Source organism: Salarias fasciatus, chromosome 10 (genome assembly GCF_902148845.1).
Source record: "Salarias fasciatus chromosome 10, fSalaFa1.1, whole genome shotgun sequence".
NCBI lineage: Eukaryota > Metazoa > Chordata > Actinopteri > Blenniiformes > Blenniidae > Salarias > Salarias fasciatus.
Window position 1 is genome coordinate 10,436,475 of NC_043754.1, and position 18,542 is coordinate 10,455,016.

Sequence of the window (18,542 nt, forward strand, 5' to 3'; positions counted from 1 at the left end):
CGGCCAGGGGACGGTTGGCAGCCCGATCCGTTGCCACGACAGACGACAGAACTGGACACCGGAATCCGAACAACACTGAAACACTGGAAAACTCATCCCCATTGCGTCTGCTGTTTTCTGTCGACCAAACGTGTGCCAAACACACACACACACACACACACACACACACACATACACACACGCGCACACACAAAGACACAGGGTAAGGAAAAGGTTTGGTGTATGTTTTGGTATGGTGTCATTTTAAACACAAATGACGTTTGATGGTGGGTTCACCTCACGTGGATGAAGGCTGACGGTCTGATCTGTGAACATGTGACTCCGCAGGAGGTCACGATGCTGAACTGCCTGCTCTTTCTATGTATATTATTCCAACATTATTATCACGACACTCATATTTTAATAAAAGTTTCAGGGAATCACACACATGGCAAATGTTCCATGTGTGTGCATCTTAATTTTAAGAGACATTTGTGATTGGTGCATGAGCCACACTACTAAAGTCTTGTAACTCAAGGCTGGAAATGGCAGCTGCAGCTACTGACACGTTTTCTCTGCTGAATTTGAGGTGTTAATTATCGAGTCCCGTGGTTTCCGTTTTTGTATGATAATTTATGCCAAATCGTCCTTTGTCCATGTGAGTTAAACGATCATCAGATGTCATTTCGACTCAATCTGGGAAGGGATCTACAGTCTGGCAGAGGTTTTCATACACAAGCACACCCTGCCCCTAAACACATGTTTGATTTCTTCAAGACAGTTGACCAAAAATGTGTTCACACTGACTGACCGCAGTTCTCAAGCTACCAAAGAGCTTCAAAATGCACTTAATTATTTTGTTATGATGGGGTTAAAATTGATCAAATTGGCAATCAAAGTGTGTTAGGTGAGTGAGATAGCGATGAAGCTACGCTTTAGTTTTTCAGAAAGGGAGAATTTTATTATTGTGACTATCCAACAGATCCTATGCAAACATTGTGGGATTCATAAGAGGCTAAAAATATCCTGAAAATTCTCTTAATATCCAGCTTAGGTATTATACATGCAACCATTTCAATCCAGTTAAGAGTGACAGGGACTGGAGGTGACCCCAGAAAGCCAGAACACACTTCTCCAGTCCATCACAGACAATCACCCACACATGCACACTTTAGAGATACTACCTAGCATAAAATGCATGTTGCTATATTGTAGAGGAAAGTTGGCGTACCCCAAAAAAACATACATCCGCAAAGGGGGAACATGCAAACTCCACACAGACAGGCAAGAACAGCATTACCTCAACATGTCCCGCCATGGCAAGCATTTCTTTCACCAAAGATGCAGTTAAAAGTCAGTAGTGTGTAGAGTAGCTGCTGGACTCATAATTTCATTATAATGCGTCAAATATTTTTGGCATCCAAAACCTAAGAGACTATCGGTTACACAAACGCTCCTGGAAAACAATAAAAACAGATCTGCATCAGTTTTGGGACATAAATACTAAAAATCCAGAGATTTCAAGCAGTCGTTCCGTGAAAGTGATTGATGCCACGGAGATGCTGCAGAGAACCATCCACCCTGATACACAACAAAGCGTTTATTAACCAGTCACAGTATGAGGCGTCACTTTAAAATGGTCCAATTAACAAAAAAAAAAAAATTCCCTGCTATGCATGTAAACAACCCAATGAAATTAGAGTCAGACATGCATAAGCACGATAAATCGTGTGTGTGTTTTAATGTCCTCAGCATGTTGTGCTGTAGGGACCTGATAAGAGAAGAAGTCTATAGAGTCCATATGCACTGCATGATTTGTTTGCAGTAACCTATAATAATGAGCAAACATTGAGAAAGATTTTCTTTGGTAGCCTTACTTTATGTATTTACAGAGCAGTTCCTGAGTACTGCAATCTGTCCCCCGTGCAACCCCGCATTTCCATTTAATGACAATATATGAGCCGAGGCTGACACATGACTGTCAAATCAATTTCATGATGCCTGAGTCACACAGCCAGGCCTGTTGCGAGGCGGTGGAAACAAGCCGAAGAACAGCAAAGACCAGAGAGAAAAGGAACATTTGATCAAAATTAAATCAGTCCGACGAAAAAAAATAAATAAATAAAGCTTAAAAATCCTCCAGACTGTTGCATTTTATAAATAATAGTGTCTTTTTAGCAGTTTGGATTAAAAAACACCCAAAAAGGAATTCACATTAGTGCATTTTGAATCAGTTTGTGGCACAAACTCATCAAAAAAAAGGGTCAATGTGTAAATACTTCTTGGCAACTGTGCTTTACTCTTATATCTGTATATTATGCTACAGTATGTACTATAGTGCTCAAGTAGTCTTTTAGGAACTGTAGTACATACTGTAGTTCGTTTTCCTCATTTGCATCACAATTCACAATTCTAATATAAAGTGACACATTACAATGGTATATGAAATATACAGTATACATATAATGATTAATACTATATAGCCTAGATATCTATATACTCTTTTATAAAGTGCCTCATTTTTGATTGTAGCTGTTTTTACACAGGTAATCTTAAAATGGGTTTGAAAATGGAAAAAAAAAAAGGTGTTGTTTCTCTCCTGAGTCTAAATTGTGCATCATGTTGATCTGCAGAAGACCAACCGGACACTTGTAACTCGCTGTCATCCAGCCGTGATCAAATTGCCTTACTGTGTTTATCAGACAACGTGGAAATGATCTCATATGATTTTGTTGCAGTGCCTAACACTTCAGCCACAATGTAAGCACACACACACACACACACACACACACACACACACACACACACACACACACACACGCAAACACACACAAACAAACACACACACACACAAACAAACCCGCCATCACTCCTCTATGGCTTTGTCAAGCTGCAGTTTGGCCCAAAAAGAACGAAAAACAAAATAACAAACCAAATCTTTGAAGAAAAAAAAAAAAAAAAAAAGAAAACCTATCTCTTCATCTCTCTTTTTTTTTTTTTGGTAGTTCCTGGTTTCACACCCTGGGAAGGGTCCATACCGGCCCCCCGTTGCAGATCAGCCAAATGAAAACAACTAAAGAAGTATTTCACATCAGGAATCATGATCTCTTACAGTGGTCAGAGTGTATAAACCTTTGAGCCAAACATGATTTTTGATTATTGGCTTTAGTTTACTTACAGCTTTCAGAAAAAAAAGAAAATGTGAAGTTATCATAAGAAAGATGGAATTGATAACACTTTTTGAGTTGTGTGGCAGTGGAGCATCACTGTAGTGTAAGTCTTCCCTCAGTCCCGGTTTCAGCTTCAGTTGAGCGTGACGAAAACCATCTGACCGACTTTGCATTTGTTTACTGTGCTTTATTCCTCTGGTTATTGTTTCTTTTTTTCTGTTTAGCGACACAATACACCCCACAGTGTGAGCGGACCGAGTTCCCGGTTGGTGTGAGCAGGACTACTTCTCTTTCATCTCTCTGTTCTTCGGCATTAGATTTGGTCTGAACTCTGAGGCGGCGCTCATCACCTTCTCAGTCACTACATTAACAACACTCTGCTGCTGTCAAACACATCGCCAAAAATATGACGTCTGAGAACAATTCAAAGATCTGATTAAAAAAAAAACACACTTTTTTTCACATGACAGTCACTGGGCAAAAAAAAAAAAGTTTTCAGATTTATTTTTTATTGTTTTATAGTTTTTTTTTTTTTTTTAAAAAAGCAGTGTTTTTCTGGCTATAATGTGACTTGGCGTTTATGACTGGTTGCGTACCGTATCCAGAGCCACTGATGGCAGGTTTGGCCAATGTTGTGACATTTGTGATACTGTACATTGAATCAGGGCGAACTGGTAGCAAACCTGAAAAAAAAAAAAAAAAAAAAAAAAAAAAGTGTCCACTGCTTAAGGTGTTTGCTTCCGGGCTCTGGCTGTCTGTATACAGGGTACAAGCGAAGAAGGCTTTCTTGGTGTATTTTGACTCTGGTAGCTTTTCCCACATTTAGAGTGATTTTTTTTTTAAATCTTTTTTTTTTACTTTTCACAAGGCCTGTGCTCATCGGCCAAAAACAATTGTGACGATCTGCTGCTTAACTGCACTTGCACGCTTGTTTCCATAGACAAAACAAATGTGTGACCTTTTTAGTGTGCGCGTATTTTTACCAACAAGACACTCCTCACTGACTGACCCAGCACCTCAACCCACATCTGGAAGGACACAAGTGCCTGGCTGTGATCACTAGTGTCTGCTCATCTTAAGTTTTCTCCACACATACGCAGAGAGTCGAGTCTTCCACACTTTTCTTTAGCGCTCACTCAGAGCTGCGGGCGACACGCGGCTGACATTTCTTCTGTGAAGTCTCCGGTGCCAAAGTTTTACGTGTGAATGGTGATTTCTGAGCATCCCAGCTGAGATCTGTAACCCCACGAAGGGGTGAGCGACCTCTGTCACCACGCCAACATAGTGTTCAACTTTAAAACAGTCTGTTTTTACAATCCTATACGGCACTTATCGGCCCGTTTTTAAGCCTGTGCGTTTAAAAAAAAAAAAAAAGGTTAAAAATGTGTAACGAGTAAGCACTTATTCATCTTCTTCTACCAGTGAGAACTTTAATGAATCCATACAAATGGTTCCATTTTTATAAATTGTGTTACTCTTTTTGCTGAATCGATCTTTTCTAATCTCCTTGTTATTCCTTATTCTAATTGGGGGATTACGGAGATTCTCTGACTGCACCTCATAATCTGGAGTCCAGGCAGATGTAACAGTTGGTAGCAAAGCCCCTCGGAGAGTCTGAGAACGGTTTCAGGAGAACACATCAACATTGCACATCCAAAACGACGCCGGTCGGCGTTTCCATTCTTATCACAAGCGGCGGTGTTGCGAAAGCGCTTCGATCGGCGATCAGAGTGATGGAAGACTTGTGTGGTTGGATCCGTTTTAACCGCACGCTGTTGAAAAATGGGCCACGCAAAGTGCTCAAGAGAATCTAGGTGTGGGAAATGATACTGTATGTACAATCAGGATAGCAATTATAATTACAATGAAAAGAGCATTGTATGTATTTTAAAGTTATTGATACTACTTTGATAATGATGTAAAATGTAAAAAGGCTGAACAGGAACTAGAGGTATGTAAAGTTATACTGTGTATAGAGGAGTTTGCTCCGGGGGAGGGGCGGGCATGGGGAGGACATCCTGTTCATGGCAAAATTGTTTAAAACAGAATATTGATGATTCTTGTCTGTGATGTAGACAACGTCAATGTTTTTCTTTTGTTTTTGATAAAAGGCAAAGTGATATGAAAAAAAAAAAAACCCCTGTGTTTTCTTTTGATTTGATTGTGATAAAAGTCAGAACAGACCTCATCGTACAGCGAAGTGAGTCTAGACTGCTGTAAGCCATCAGAAGTCTGAGTTTTAGAGGATAAGCCCGCTGACAGGGGGTATGTTTATTTAATCCCAGCCTACTCTGCTGAAACAGATGGTATTTTGGCAGCATTTAAGTTCAGAGGTAAATAACAACTATCATATTTTACCAGCAAAATTCCACGTGAAATCACCAATATATGAGGGTGAAGACCAGGAAATTATTAGAAATACTACAAAGAGAACAATAACACTCCCATCACAGCTTCAACCATACAACAACCCCCAGTTTTCAAGAATCAAATGCTCGCGAAGCATTTCTTAGAAATCTTAACCTTCAAAATTCGATTTGAAAAAAAGTTATTTGAAGCTGCTAAGGCATTGTTTTTTTTCTAGTTTGTTTGAACCATGATCAAAAGACAGAACCCAGACCCACCCTTTGATAACCACTTATCAAAAAAAACAAAACAAAAGGATAGATGTAGTTAACTGATACATTCTCAAATTCAGCAGCTTGAAAATGTCATCATGGAGAATCTAATGTATTAAATGTGAAGGGACAAAGACCATTTAATCTTTGCTGGCCACTTTATTTTAGAGGATCCATGACCCTGTTGGAACCAGTGCAATAACTGTAATCAAATATATTTGACCTGATATTTAAATTGATCTGAAAGGACCTTGTATTAATAAAAGTTGCTGCAGGCAATTTTAAGAAAATCAAACCTTAACATTTTAGAAATGTTTGGAATATGTTTGATGCATCTTTGAAAAATATATTTTGTAAGTGTCTACTTCCATGATCAGATCACACAGTATCTTATGTGATAAGATATTTAAGCCTTGATCCAAAGTTAAACTCAACCTTTAACCTGTTCAAGCCAATCTTAAGTTAGGTCAATATTAACACTGGTCTTCACAGGAAAATAGTAAAATCATTAACTATCATTAATGGAATCAACCCTGGAATAACACAAATAATCACCTCTACTCTTATCTTCCCTTTTCTTCAGGGGCCTTCCTGTGCAGACTTTGCATGTTACTCAACATGTTGCATGTTACGTCTTGGTAATCAGTCACTGTTGGTGCAACTTGATCACTATTGCTTTCCTCACCTTCTGCAGGTTCATTATGAACACATGTTGCCATCAGGTTCTCAGGTCCTTTCACTGTAACTCACTGTAAATCTGTGAAGCTGAAATACATGCTTGCATGGAAATATTCCAGTATCAGAGCAGCTCCACACTGGACGAGCGCGCAAAGCAAAAAAAAAAAAAAAAAAAAAAAAAAATAGAAAGAAAGAAAGAAAGACGACAATAAGAATTTGAAATGATAAAACCCCACAACACGACTTATCTTTAAGATACTGACTAAGCAATATTGGAAATTGTAAATATTTACTGTGTTTATAGTGTCTATCTAGGTCTGGACCAGTGGTGGTTAGGAGGTAACGGAGTTCAAATTCTTCATCATTTGCGACTTGTGTGAAACAAATTGTGCAATGAAAAAGCAGAACACTAGAGGGGGCTAGTGTCTCTCTTCACTCGGATGAGAGTTCATTCTCTGAGGCACAGAAGAAACTGAACCGGATGCTGTCCTGTTGCCATGCGGCTGCTGCTTCCTCACACAGCTCGTTAAACAAGAAGAGCACTCACACCCTAACATATGTGTACGACTGTACTTCAGTGCTGTCACGTGTCGCTGTGTGCCCCAAGCACTCCGCCTTTGACTCAAAATAGTCACATTGAGCGCGCGTTGCGCGAGGGCCACAGAATCCAGGTCGGAGTGGTACCTCTGTATCTCCTCCTCTGTCGCGGCTTCTCCTCCGGACCGTGGTTTTCCCTGATGGCTGATGGATTCACAGATCAATGAGTCCAGAGAGCTGTCGCTGCCGCTGCCGCTGACCAGATAGCATCGAGATAAACCCTGCATGTGTGCTCCGCTGCCGTGAGGCTAACATGCTGTCCGGACCATGCTAGCTGCCGCGAGCGCTCCTCCGGGTTGTTTCTGTGCGGAGGCCCGTTGTCTCGTGAAGGTTCGTACCGGGTTGTTTACGGTGTGTTTACCTCACGAGGTCAGCTTGTTGCGACATTGTTGGATAGCTGTGACTTTGAGTGTCACCTCCGAAAACTAAACACGCTTTTATTTCTGATAATTTTCTACTGTCATATTTTTTTAAAGAAAGAGAAAGATGCTATTATCAAAGAGCAACACTTTGTTTTCTGACGTTAACCTTAAAACAACATTCAGCAGGACGGTTAAGCTGGGAGTGTCCTCTGGGGGGCGCCAGACAGCTGCAGCTGATGTAAAAACAGAAAGCTGTTGCACATTTTAGCAAAAGAAAGACTATTAAATAAGCTTTTAATTCAAAATTACAAGTGAGACAGCTGACAGTGACAGACTATAAAGACATACAGCTCTGTGTCTTTAAAAAACACCTACATGGAAGCATATCTGCAGTGAAGAGTCACTCCAGTATCTGAGTGAAGAAATCCTGCTCTTTATGGTTCAGCAGTGGGAGAAACAATTGTGCAATATTGAGATAAGTGTAAAAAAGCCATTACCTTTTAGTCTAGAGATCAGAAATCACAATGCTACTTATCACAAATACTTTGCTATCCTTTTGCACACTTGACATTTGTGTTGTCTGACAGTTATGATTTTCAGTTTCTTATCCCCTTGCTTTGTAGTAAACATCAGTAAATTTGCCCCAAACCCTGAGCTTAAGCTTTAAATAACAGCTGTCACATATAAGGACAGGCTTGATTGTTTTGACCTTTATATCCCAGCTGCTTCTTCCATTTCTCTTTCTATAGTAAATTACAGACTTGTCAGTGTAAAACTCACTAATGATGGATTATATATTTTATGTATTTACAGTAAAAACAATCCCTTAATAAGACATGCAGTTTATTTGTTTGCATAACCAGGTTGCTGAGTGAAGGACAACTTTGTTCTGTTGAGCATGGCTCCACACCCGGTGGTTCAGGCCATCATCGATCTCTCCGCTGGAGCAGTCGGTAATTACAATGTCTATTAAAATCTTCAAACATACAGAACGGCTTCATTTCTGTTGAGCGTTCAGGGCGGTTTCTGCTCCGCCGGTCAGCTCACCGTGTGTGTCTGACAGGGCAGGATTTTGTGATGACTCTCGTGTTTTTCCAACTCATTTCTTTGTGCTTCTGTTTATATTGCTCGTTGAGGCGCAATCACTTGCAAAGCTCTCAATGATTTTTATCTGTTTTAACAGCTTGTAGCTTTGCTCTGAGCAATGTTTGATGTTCCTGGTGTGTGTGTTTGTGTTCGATCCTTCCTGCCGCTGACGGTTGTGCCGCTGTCGTCCTCCCAGGAGGAGCCGCCTGCGTCTTCAGCGGGCAGCCGCTGGACACGGCCAAGGTCAAGATGCAGACCTTCCCCAAGATGTACCGAGGTTTCATCCACTGCGTCGTGTCCACGTACCGGCAGGTGGGCCTGCGCGGGCTCTACCAGGGCACCACGCCGGCTCTGATGGCCAACATCGCGGAGAACTCGGTGCTCTTCATGAGCTACGGCTTCTGCCAGCAGGTCATCCGCATCTCGGCCGGCCTGCACAGCGAGGCCGTGCTCAGGTACGGCGGGGGAGACGCGAGCCCGGCCGCTCCCCCTGTTGACACAAAGCCAATACTGAGGATGCACAAGCTGCCTGATTGACCTTCCCTTTCCTGTTAGTGACATGCAGAAGGCCTGCGCCGGCTCGGTGGCGTCCATCTTCTCCTCGCTGGTTCTCTGTCCCACTGAGCTCGTCAAGTGTCGACTGCAAGCCATGTATGAAATGGAGGCGTCGGGAAAGATCGCAAAGAGCCACAAGTGAGTCAGGTTTGATACAATATATAATTTCACTTAACAACAAATATAGCAGCTGAATGCTGCACGGATTGAATGTGATGTGAACTATCTCACCTGCATTAAGCTAAAGATGTTTGCATTATTTTATTTTGTTTCTATCATGTGGTGTTCGAACCGCTCGGTCCCTTCTCTGTCCGAAGCACCGTTTGGTCGGTGGTGAAGTCCATCATGAGGAACGAGGGTCCGCAGGGCTTCTTCCAGGGCCTGACCACCACCATCGCCAGAGAAGTGCCTGGTTACTTCTGCTTCTTCGGTGCCTACGAGCTCTGCCGCACGGCGTTCTCAGATTACATGAAATGTGACAAGGATGACATCGGTACGGGAAAATATTCCACACACTCCCCTGACGGTGTAGTAGTCATACAAAGGGGAATCGAACGCAGTGGTGTTTGATTAATTGTGATCTTTTCCACGTGTGCTGAAGGCGTTGCTGCGATCGTGTTCAGCGGCGGCTTCGGGGGCGCCTGCTTGTGGCTGGTGGTCTATCCCATGGATTGCGTCAAATCTCGGATCCAGGTCATGTCTATGACGGGCAGACAGGCGGGGTTTTTCAAAACCTTCATGACCATCGCTCGTACTGAAGGTAGGAAAGAAGGGTGGTGGGCGGGGCTACAGAGGGGTGCTTTTTCTTTTTGCACTTCAATCGCAATCATTAAAAAAATGAAAAAGCCATGAAATACTACATGCGTTTTTGATTTTCTTGATTTGGAACCTAAAATAATAAAGAATAAAACAGATGTATGTTTTCTTTTTCCTTTTGTGTTTTGTGTTTAGGCACTCGGGCACTTTATTCGGGACTCACCCCCACCATGGTCCGCACTTTCCCTGCTAACGGAGCGCTCTTCCTGGGTTACGAAGTCAGCCGGAAGCTCATGATGAAGCAGTTTGATGATTAAGCTATTTTTCACACACAACACGAACGGAAGGCACAGTAAAATGAGAGTAGTGTTACAGCCGTATAACCTCATACGTAGGATTTGGCCTCGCCAACTCCTGCCTTGTTTAAAAACTCGACTGAAACTGCCACAAACATTGCTTTTTGTTTTTTTTGGGATTCTGTTTTTTGTTTCAACACTCCCAAAAAAATGTCTTGCCTGGAACCCGTAACGTGAGGAAAAGATATTGGTATCGCAGCGTTTAGAAAAAGACTCCAAGGCGCCGTGACACAACAACGGTTTCAAGTGAAAATGGGAAACTTCCATTGCGTTGTGGGCGTCAGTGTTTGCAGCGTACTTTTCGCTGCATGCATACATACCATCGGTGGTTTCTATTAAATAAAAACATCACACTATAGTGACCTCGCATGAAAACCGCACCAAAAACGTAAAAATGATGCATTTTCACTTGAAACGTGGTGTGTGTGTACGCAGCCTTAGACATGTGGGTCAATTTTATTTTAGAGGCCAAAATACAGCCGAATTTATCTGAAAGGAATCAATCTAGTGATACGACTGAATAATAACATTTACATTTAATAACACTCAGTGTTTAGTGTGAAGAAGTGAATTCTAATAAATGCCAGCATTAATTCTAATATGTCTTTACAAGGCCTGAACAACTAACTTTTTTCATTATTATTTTAATAATATAAGTACTATCCAGCATTATGGTTAACAGTTTACTGTTATTGGAAAACTGAAGTTTTCAGCCAGCAGGCCTCAGCGGACCTCAGGCTGGCCCACAAGCCACGTGTTTGACACTCCTGCTCTAAATGAGGAACTGTAAAGACAATTTCACATCTTGTCTACCTCATAAAAGTTTTATCCTCACACGTTTCTTTTCCGCAGCCAGTCGTGAGGGTTTTTGATGGCCCACTGAAGTTATTTTGGGAAATCATTGACACTGCATAAAGTGATGCCTTGTGTTGTAATTACTGCACCTTGGTTCTGGGTCATGTGTTTGTTATACAATAACAAAACCCGTATTTCTGCCAAAAAACGGGCTTAAGCATTTGCTGTTTTATCACCTCGAACAGCTTTAGTTTTCAAAAGGCTGAAGTCTTTGTAGTATTTAAAGGAAATGTCAGACTCGACCAGCGAGTCTTTTTTGATTTGAGACACTCTGTTTTTTTTTTCTCTCATTATACAGACGTGTTTTTATTTCCATTTTATATTCCACTCCTGCTGTGCTCTTCTCTCTCGGCCCAGCATTTGCCTTTTAAATCACTGAGTTTTTTTGCCACTTTTGTTATTTTCAATGAGCAAATGTCAACCGCCATTTGCATAATTCCACGTGCCCGTGATTTTTGATCATCTAGAACTACGATCATGTTCTTTTTTCTCAGACAAACGCTAACAATTTATATAGATATCGATCCCGTAGTGATATTATCAGGAATAAAAATGTTGATCAATGACAGCTTGAGTCTGGACTTTATTTTTTTACAGACGCAGTGACATTGACTAAAACACAAAAAAAAAATATTACAATTATACAAAGTACAAATCCAGCTGCTGTGTTTAAAACTGAAAATCTACTTGGCAACAGTTATAAAATAATCTGTCTTTCTAGAGCTTTTGTGATTACTGTGATGGTAAAAAAAAAAAAAGGTATAAAAATGTTTGGTAAATTTAAAGTGGACAGAAACAGTATCCTCAGTCTTCCAGCAGGGAGCGCTGTATACCTCAGAAACTCACAGGACCTGAAAGGGAAAAACACCCAAAACAAACAAAGGTGAGGTCAGGACACTGAGCTGAGACGCATGTTCAGGCTGGAATGAATGACGAGAAATGATGCCTACAAATCAGATATGAAAGATGTTAAAGGATTAAATGTAAAGTTAATGTCATAAAATCAAAATAATAAACTGAGGGTGTGACTGCTGCAGACCTCTGAACCTCTATAAGCTGCTTTTGTTTCGTCTCACCTCCTTCTTGTTGCACGTCCCGCACAGACATCCAAAGAGGCCGTTGATCATCTGAGTGGCGCACAGGATGACCTGCAGGCCGCTGACGGCCAGCAGGGTGGCGAACAGCCCGATGTGGAACTCCACGATGTTGTTGGGCGCCGTGCACGTCGGCCACCACGTTTTGTCGTTCAGGTAGCTGCTGTCTCTGTACGCACGGAGGGGGTGTGTTTGTTGAATAACCAGGAGTTTTCACCTCATGGGTGCACTGGCTTCCTTTGCCTCACCTGTCTTTGAAAGGCGTGGTCCACACCAGCAGCACTTTGCACAGGGGGCCGTTTTTCAAGGCCACTGCTGCCACGATCAGGCTGTACAGAGCGCCGGCCACACCCACTGCAGCAAACAGAATGGACAGCAGCATCTGCAGGGGATAATCGAACAGAGATTAGCCATTTATCTTCCTGCTGATAAAGAGGTGGTGCGATCGATGTTTTATGCGATGTCCAAATAAGGATTTTAATAGTTCATTTCCCCTTATCGCTCTTTGCTGCACTGTACTTCAGCAGGCTGAGCCGAACGATACGGAAGAAATGTTGCTTACCGTTTTAAATTAAATGAGGATTGGAAAGTGTGGGACTGTTTTATGTCATTTTCAACACACAAACAAGATTAGAAATAATTCCGTTAGTCACTCTCGTTGTTCTAGAAATGGTTTGAAGTCGGGGCGTCTTCTTCCCCTGGTTTTACTGAGCCGTTGTTGTCTAATTTCGATGCAGTTGGTAGGTCAAGTCACCAAACTGTGAGGTTGAAAGTTCAATCATCCATCTCACACTGTCAATCTGCCAAAGTTCCGCGGAACAAGACAATGGACCCCAAATAGCTTCCAGTGAAGTGTGTGTGGGAGGCTTGGAGTGACTCACAGTGTAAAGAGCTCTGAGACGACTGAAGGGAAGTCCAATTACAGACTAATTCTATTAGTATTACAGTGTCAACAGCTGCAGGTTACATGCAAATAAGAACAGTTTTACTTTCTATTTTCTATGGATGCCCTCTTGCACTTAAAAAAAACCCTGCTAAAAGGATTATATCTATAATCGTACTGTTATTGAATTAATAAATGACTCATTTACCAGCAGGGGTGAGAGTTCACTCATAATCAGCTGAATGCTTGTGTCTGAAGCGCCTGATTGGCCTTCATGAATGAAGAATGTTCCTCTTTTCTGAAGCGAATGACGCATCTGAGCGTCAGAAACTCCTTCTCTGAGTTCTCATTCGTCTTATCTATGTGAATTGTTGGCGTGCACTGGACGAGGTTTACAGATGCATGCAGGGTATTTATCTTTAACAATTGCAGTAGTTGGGGCAAAAATGTTCCTGTGTTGGTTCGTTGTGTCCCGTCGCCATAAACATTGACATTTTTTACAAGGTGAGCAGATAGTCTTCGCTGTTGATCATTGACTCTGAACCCCGTCCTTCTCTCCGATCGACCGGCGGAAGCGTTTTGTTGCGCTCACCCCACAGCGGTTTCCACAGCATCCCTGCTTTCCTGTCAGGTGGATGTACAGGGCCGGCAGCAGAACCTACGGCAGAACGCACAACCACGTCATTCTAAACAAAATATAGAAAGTTTGGGTAACACTGCAGAAATCAAATGAAGAGAGAATGAGCCAAACACATGGGAGGGCTGCTTCAGTGAGCTGTAGGTATGTCTCTCATATGAGTGACATACAAGAACAAAACAAACGCTTAATGCAGGTGAAGTGGAACTTTTATGTTGGTTAAACAACCAAAGCTTTTGTGTTCAGATAGTGAGTGTTTTCCCAAAGCTTTACGGAGGTTTTCAGGCTGGTATTTACAGCTTCTCTTAGTCCAGAGACCCACCCTTCAAGATCAGAGAGGAGAAAACTCACCAGTATGCCTCCCCCGACCAGGCCGCCCATGTATTTCACCTCCTCCGTGATGTGTCCATCCTGGGCATACTTGACGTCCCCATCAGGGAAGAAGAGCACAATGTTACAGATGATGGATATAACCGCCAGCGGGTATAAAGTGGAGGCGATGCAGCTCGAGCATTTCCCAGTACACATGTTGCCGGAGAGAGAGAGAGAGAGAGAGAGAGAGAACACTAGGAAGTGTCTGCCAAAGCCGGGGCTCAGCGAAGTTCACCACACCGCCGTTTTTTCTGTTCTGAAAGGGAGGCTGCACTTCCTACTAAACCAAAGAGAGGGTTTTTTTTTTTTTTTTTTTTTTGCTATGGGAACGAAAACTAAACAGTCAGAGATTTCATGTGGGAGGAGTGATGACGAGCCGATAACATAAGCAAACAGAGGTCGGGATAGGCTGCAGAGGCTGAGGTAGACGTGCCTCATTCTTCTCATTCTTGGAAAGACAACACTCGTTCTGTTGAGTTAATTGGAGGCAATGTGGAGATGCACATGCTTTTCGCTTAAAGACGCGATTTAATTTAGGCTGTCTGAGTTGGACACTCTGCTGTTAGACTAGTCAAGACTTTCCACTAATGCTCACTTCTTGCCTCTTGATGTGGTGTATTGTATCAGTTGTTTTTGTGTTGCTTTATAACATTAGGTTCTCCCTCACGGTGCTGAGTGGGAGACAGGGTGTGTGTCTGTGACTCACAGTATCCCGGCGATACAGTGTGACCACTCGATCGCCTGACCACTGGACTTTGGACCGCCAGCAGAGCTCGAAACGCAGAGAGAGAACAGTGTGTCACTGACATTTCATCCAAAACACTGACGCCTGGTCCCCTCGCGGGCCTGCGACACAGACCAATCCCCCAGCATTCCTCTGTTCCTCTGGTGAGCCATTCAATGCAGAGGCCGTTCCATCCCGTCAGTGTGGAAAATACTTTTTTGTGCAGCAAAATGCAAAAAAAGTCAGAAAAGGATGTGATTCCCAGACCATGGCACGTCTCTAAGGAACGCCGAGGGCGCGGCAGAGTGACTCATCGTGGGAACGGTTCTGACGAGGAACCTGTTTCCTCCCTCACCTGATGTGAGGTTCATGGAAAGTCAAGGATTACATCTGTTTACTTAGGACTACTTTTTGTTTTCTCTGCTTAGTAAATTCAGATGTGTAATTGAATTTGTGCTGAATTGTGTTTTGGGGGAAGAGACAACCTCACTTTCAATCTGCTAGTGAAGTCCTGTGCATTTTCAGTAAATCTCCCAGCGGTTTTGTAAGTTAAAAAGTTAATAATTAAAACTAATATCTGACAGTTGGAAGAAAAGTCAAAGTTCTGAAGAAATTCAAGTCTTTTTTTCTGTCTGTGGTGCAGCTGGTAGAGCAGGTTGTCTTCCAGATGTTGACAACTCGACTCCCCTTCTGAGTGTCTTTGGGCAAGACACAGCGGGACCCGAATTCTTGTTGCGCAGGTCCCTCCCATGGCAGCCGTTGCTACTGAAACGAATATGATTATTCATGTCGACGGTTCTCCTTCAGGCTTCTTTGGATCGTTATCGTGTTAGAAATATGCGTCTTTTCCCCCCCGAGCTCTGGAGAGTCTGGAAGTCGCAGCGTCCAGCAGCATTTCGGTGGAGCCACAGGCATGTGTGGTGTAAAGACCAACTCATGCAGTTTCATGTAATTACACACCCTCATGCTGGTGGCATTTGCTGTGGCCGGCCTGGTCGAGTCTGCAGCACTTTCCAATCTGTTTTTCAGAGCTGATTTTTCCAGGAAACTCCAGCTTCACTTTTCCCTGGTAAACGCTCACTGGGCTCTCACAATCACATTTCCGTCTGGTATTTGTTCGTAACAAGGTGAAAACACAATCAAACAAACTGAGAACACTGGGATCATTCTAAAACGATGTTAATTTAATTGAATTAATTGAAGAAGGAGAAGATGTGAAGATTTAAAGTGTCACCAGATAAGCGAAACAGTATTAAACTGACATACAGTCATTTTCAGAAGCATAACATTCCAGTGGATTTATGTTGTTCAGTTGCTTGAAGAGTGTTGAAAATCAAACCCAATAACAGTTCTTTTTTACGTGAGTTTATTTCACATCAAATTTTTAGCATGCATTTATTCAAATATTGTTTGTGCAGTGAGGAAAAATACTGGAGCAGTTTATGCATTCATGTTTTCAGCTTCTCAGCTCAACATCAGGAGTTTGAAAGCACTTTTTATGCAGAAAGCAGGAGAGAATCAGAAGGCTTCTCATGACCGAGAACTTATGTCTCCTGAAAAACAAAACAAAAAAGTGATGTTGAGATATTTTCAGACTGCAAAGTGCAGACTTCATTTCACCTTTTCGTTGCTGCAGACACCACACAAGCATCCGGCGAGGCCGTTGATCATCTGAATGGCGCAGAGCGCCCCCTGCAGGCTGCTGGCTGCAAGCAGCGTCAGGAAGAGCCCGGTGTTGAACTGCACCACCCTGCTGGGCTCTGTGCAGGCAGCCCACGAGGTGTGGTTGGTCAGGTAGGTGGAGTTGTAACTGCACGATGGAGGAGGAATCGTGAGTGATAAGAACGTTTTACTGCTTCTGTTAACGAGTATAATCATCAGGAGAGAGCTGCTCCTGCATGGCACCTGTTCAGGAAAGGCCTCGTCCATCCGTCCTCATCGGTTTTGCATAGGGGCCCGTTAGTCAAGCCAAGGATGGCCACGACGAAACTGTAGCCGGCCCCCAACACACCCACCGCGGCAGCGGCGATGGAAAAGAACATCTGGCAAAGTGAAATGACATTTAAAGGTCAAACAATTCTGATTGCACTTTCAGATATGAAGCACATCATGATATCAGGCTCTATTTTATTTTTCTATCAGCGACAACAATCTCCAAAGAGATCTGTGAAGTTATAGATGAATCATTCACACCTAAGGCTCACATTTTATGATTGTAAGTGACAGTCCAGTCTGTTTTCAGTGGAATTGTTTTAAGTATTATGGCCTGAGTCAGGAGTTTCACTTGGTGCCGGTGCAGGTGTAGCAGGTAATACTGCACCGTCAGGTGTGAGGAGGAGAGTGCACAGTTTTTACTGCACATGTCCAAACACTGCTAACAGGCTGTGAGGCTAGTACAGACAGTGATGTAAGGGTAAATTGAAATAAATCGAAATTGCTTTTTTGTGTCTGACATGATATAATTGGTTTTGAAGACATTAAGACATTGCAATAAGTCTTCTGCTCTCATCCTGACCAATAGGAGAACTGTGGCACTCCAGATGACTTTGTGATATCTTATCTCAGAGGCACCCGGACGCTGTTGCAGCACGGTTCTCTTTTTTAAGTTGTGTGACTCTTGAACGGACTCTTTACCAATAAGCAGTTTATTTGGTTTAGTAGTTGTTGAACTGTGTCCTGAGGATCTGAATTCACTCTTGAGCGACTCACCCCAAAGCGATTTCCGCAGCATTGTCCTTCTCCAGTCAAGTGGATGTAAAGTGCTGGGATCAGTACCTGTGAGGAATGACAATATAAAATGTGATCCAAACTGTTTGACATTGCAGGAGTCAGCGTTTAAGAAACTTTGTTTTTAAGTTTCAACCCAGCTTCAGCAAGAGTTTGCAGAAGCAGCTTTGGGACCAACAGAAGAAGCGTCTCACCAGAAACCCCCCGCCGAAGAGTCCCCCCATGTAGGTCACCTCCGCGGTGAGGTGATGCTCTCTGGCGTACTTGACGTCCCAGCCGGGAAAGAACAGGACGATGTTGCAGATGATGGAGAGAAGCACCAGCGGGTACAGAGAGACGGCGACGCAGCGGGAGCATTTTCCTGTACACATGTCTTCAGGCCGAGGATCAACAAACTGCTGCAGTCTCGCTTCTTTGGAGACGTTTAGCTCAGAGTCTTCCTGTTTTCAGAGAAGAAGTTCCACCTAAACCCGACCAGAAATGACTAATGCATTTTGCTCTGGCGGCAGAGTGTCTGTCACGTCTGTATCTATACATGCTCTCTAAGTCTAAACTTGTATTAATTCTATAATGTATATCACTGAATATGGCAAAAATAGGTATTAGTGTTTCTTATTATGAAAAATATGAAGTAGATATTATTTCCATTTACCCATCTCAGTGTCCAGCACAACTTTAATGAACTGATATTTTGAATTTAAAAGGAAAAAAGACAGAAATTATCAAATATGGTCAACTGCAATTTAAATGTTTCAACATGGTACTTCAATCAGTCCATTAGCTTTTTATTTTCTTCTCTCACATCTACAAAATATAAAGCCTGCAGGCCGCACAGATTATACTCACTGTCAAGTCTGTTGACAGACCTGCTGATTATCTACTGCGATACCAGAAACATTGTTCAACTTTTCCCTCTGACCCTGAACCCACAGACTTCTCACTCTCTCTCTTTGTTCACTTTCACACTTTCATAAAGGAAGGATGAGATGTGTGACCAAGGTGTTCAAGCTTTATTTTTAACATTGTGCAACTGTTGTAATAATCAAATTACTTCATTTATGAACGTGATCATTCTATTGTTATTCAGAGTATG

General features: G+C 42.5%; 3 protein-coding genes and 1 long non-coding RNA gene across 4 annotated transcripts; 2 read left to right on the forward strand and 2 right to left on the reverse strand.

Moving 5' to 3' along the window:
• Window positions 1-2: 2 nt before the first annotated feature.
• LOC115395141 (uncharacterized) lies at window positions 3-16,316 on the forward strand. Its single transcript, XR_003932247.1, has 3 exons — window positions 3-408; window positions 15,314-15,317; window positions 16,307-16,316. It is a non-coding gene; the product is annotated as an uncharacterized LOC115395141 (long non-coding RNA).
• slc25a15b (solute carrier family 25 member 15b) lies at window positions 7,095-12,039 on the forward strand. The gene is made up of 7 exons (XM_030100533.1): window positions 7,095-7,372; window positions 8,268-8,357; window positions 8,687-8,945; window positions 9,046-9,183; window positions 9,363-9,538; window positions 9,647-9,805; window positions 9,997-12,039. Exons 2-7 carry the CDS (start codon window positions 8,303-8,305, stop codon window positions 10,116-10,118), a joined length of 909 nt encoding a protein of 302 aa, XP_029956393.1. The 5' UTR covers window positions 7,095-7,372; window positions 8,268-8,302; the 3' UTR covers window positions 10,119-12,039.
• Window positions 11,578-14,294, reverse strand: tm4sf21a (transmembrane 4 L six family member 21a). Its single transcript, XM_030100535.1, has 5 exons — window positions 13,978-14,294; window positions 13,582-13,647; window positions 12,355-12,488; window positions 12,089-12,275; window positions 11,578-11,863 (listed from the first exon to the last, which is right to left on the reverse strand). The coding sequence occupies exons 1-5, from the start codon at window positions 14,152-14,154 to the stop codon at window positions 11,855-11,857; spliced, it is 573 nt and encodes a 190-aa protein (XP_029956395.1). The 5' UTR covers window positions 14,155-14,294; the 3' UTR covers window positions 11,578-11,854.
• LOC115395139 (transmembrane 4 L6 family member 1-like) lies at window positions 15,915-17,878 on the reverse strand. Its single transcript, XM_030100534.1, has 5 exons — window positions 17,644-17,878; window positions 17,432-17,497; window positions 16,628-16,764; window positions 16,343-16,532; window positions 15,915-16,275 (listed from the first exon to the last, which is right to left on the reverse strand). The coding sequence occupies exons 1-5, from the start codon at window positions 17,818-17,820 to the stop codon at window positions 16,267-16,269; spliced, it is 579 nt and encodes a 192-aa protein (XP_029956394.1). The 5' UTR covers window positions 17,821-17,878; the 3' UTR covers window positions 15,915-16,266.
• Between the last annotated feature and the right edge of the window lie 664 nt (window positions 17,879-18,542).

Excerpts from the sequence above, each read along its gene's own strand:
- slc25a15b (XM_030100533.1), top strand. The coding sequence starts at position 8,303 with ATGGCTCCACACCCGGTGGTTCAGGCCATCATCGATCTCTCCGCTGGA. Across the intron at positions 9,184-9,362 it reads AAGATCGCAAAGAGCCACAA|CACCGTTTGGTCGGTGGTGA; the intron begins GTGAGTCAGGTT and ends CTCTGTCCGAAG. Across the intron at positions 9,539-9,646 it reads ATGTGACAAGGATGACATCG|GCGTTGCTGCGATCGTGTTC; the intron begins GTACGGGAAAAT and ends CGTGTGCTGAAG.
- tm4sf21a (XM_030100535.1), bottom strand. The coding sequence starts at position 14,154 with ATGTGTACTGGGAAATGCTCGAGCTGCATCGCCTCCACTTTATACCCG. Across the intron at positions 12,489-13,581 it reads GCTGTGGAAACCGCTGTGGG|ATGCTGCTGTCCATTCTGTT; the intron begins GTGAGCGCAACA and ends TATCCCCTGCAG. Across the intron at positions 12,276-12,354 it reads ACCACGCCTTTCAAAGACAG|AGACAGCAGCTACCTGAACG; the intron begins GTGAGGCAAAGG and ends CCGTGCGTACAG.
- LOC115395139 (XM_030100534.1), bottom strand. The coding sequence starts at position 17,820 with ATGTGTACAGGAAAATGCTCCCGCTGCGTCGCCGTCTCTCTGTACCCG. Across the intron at positions 17,498-17,643 it reads TCTTCGGCGGGGGGTTTCTG|GTACTGATCCCAGCACTTTA; the intron begins GTGAGACGCTTC and ends CATTCCTCACAG. Across the intron at positions 16,765-17,431 it reads GCTGCGGAAATCGCTTTGGG|ATGTTCTTTTCCATCGCCGC; the intron begins GTGAGTCGCTCA and ends TCACTTTGCCAG.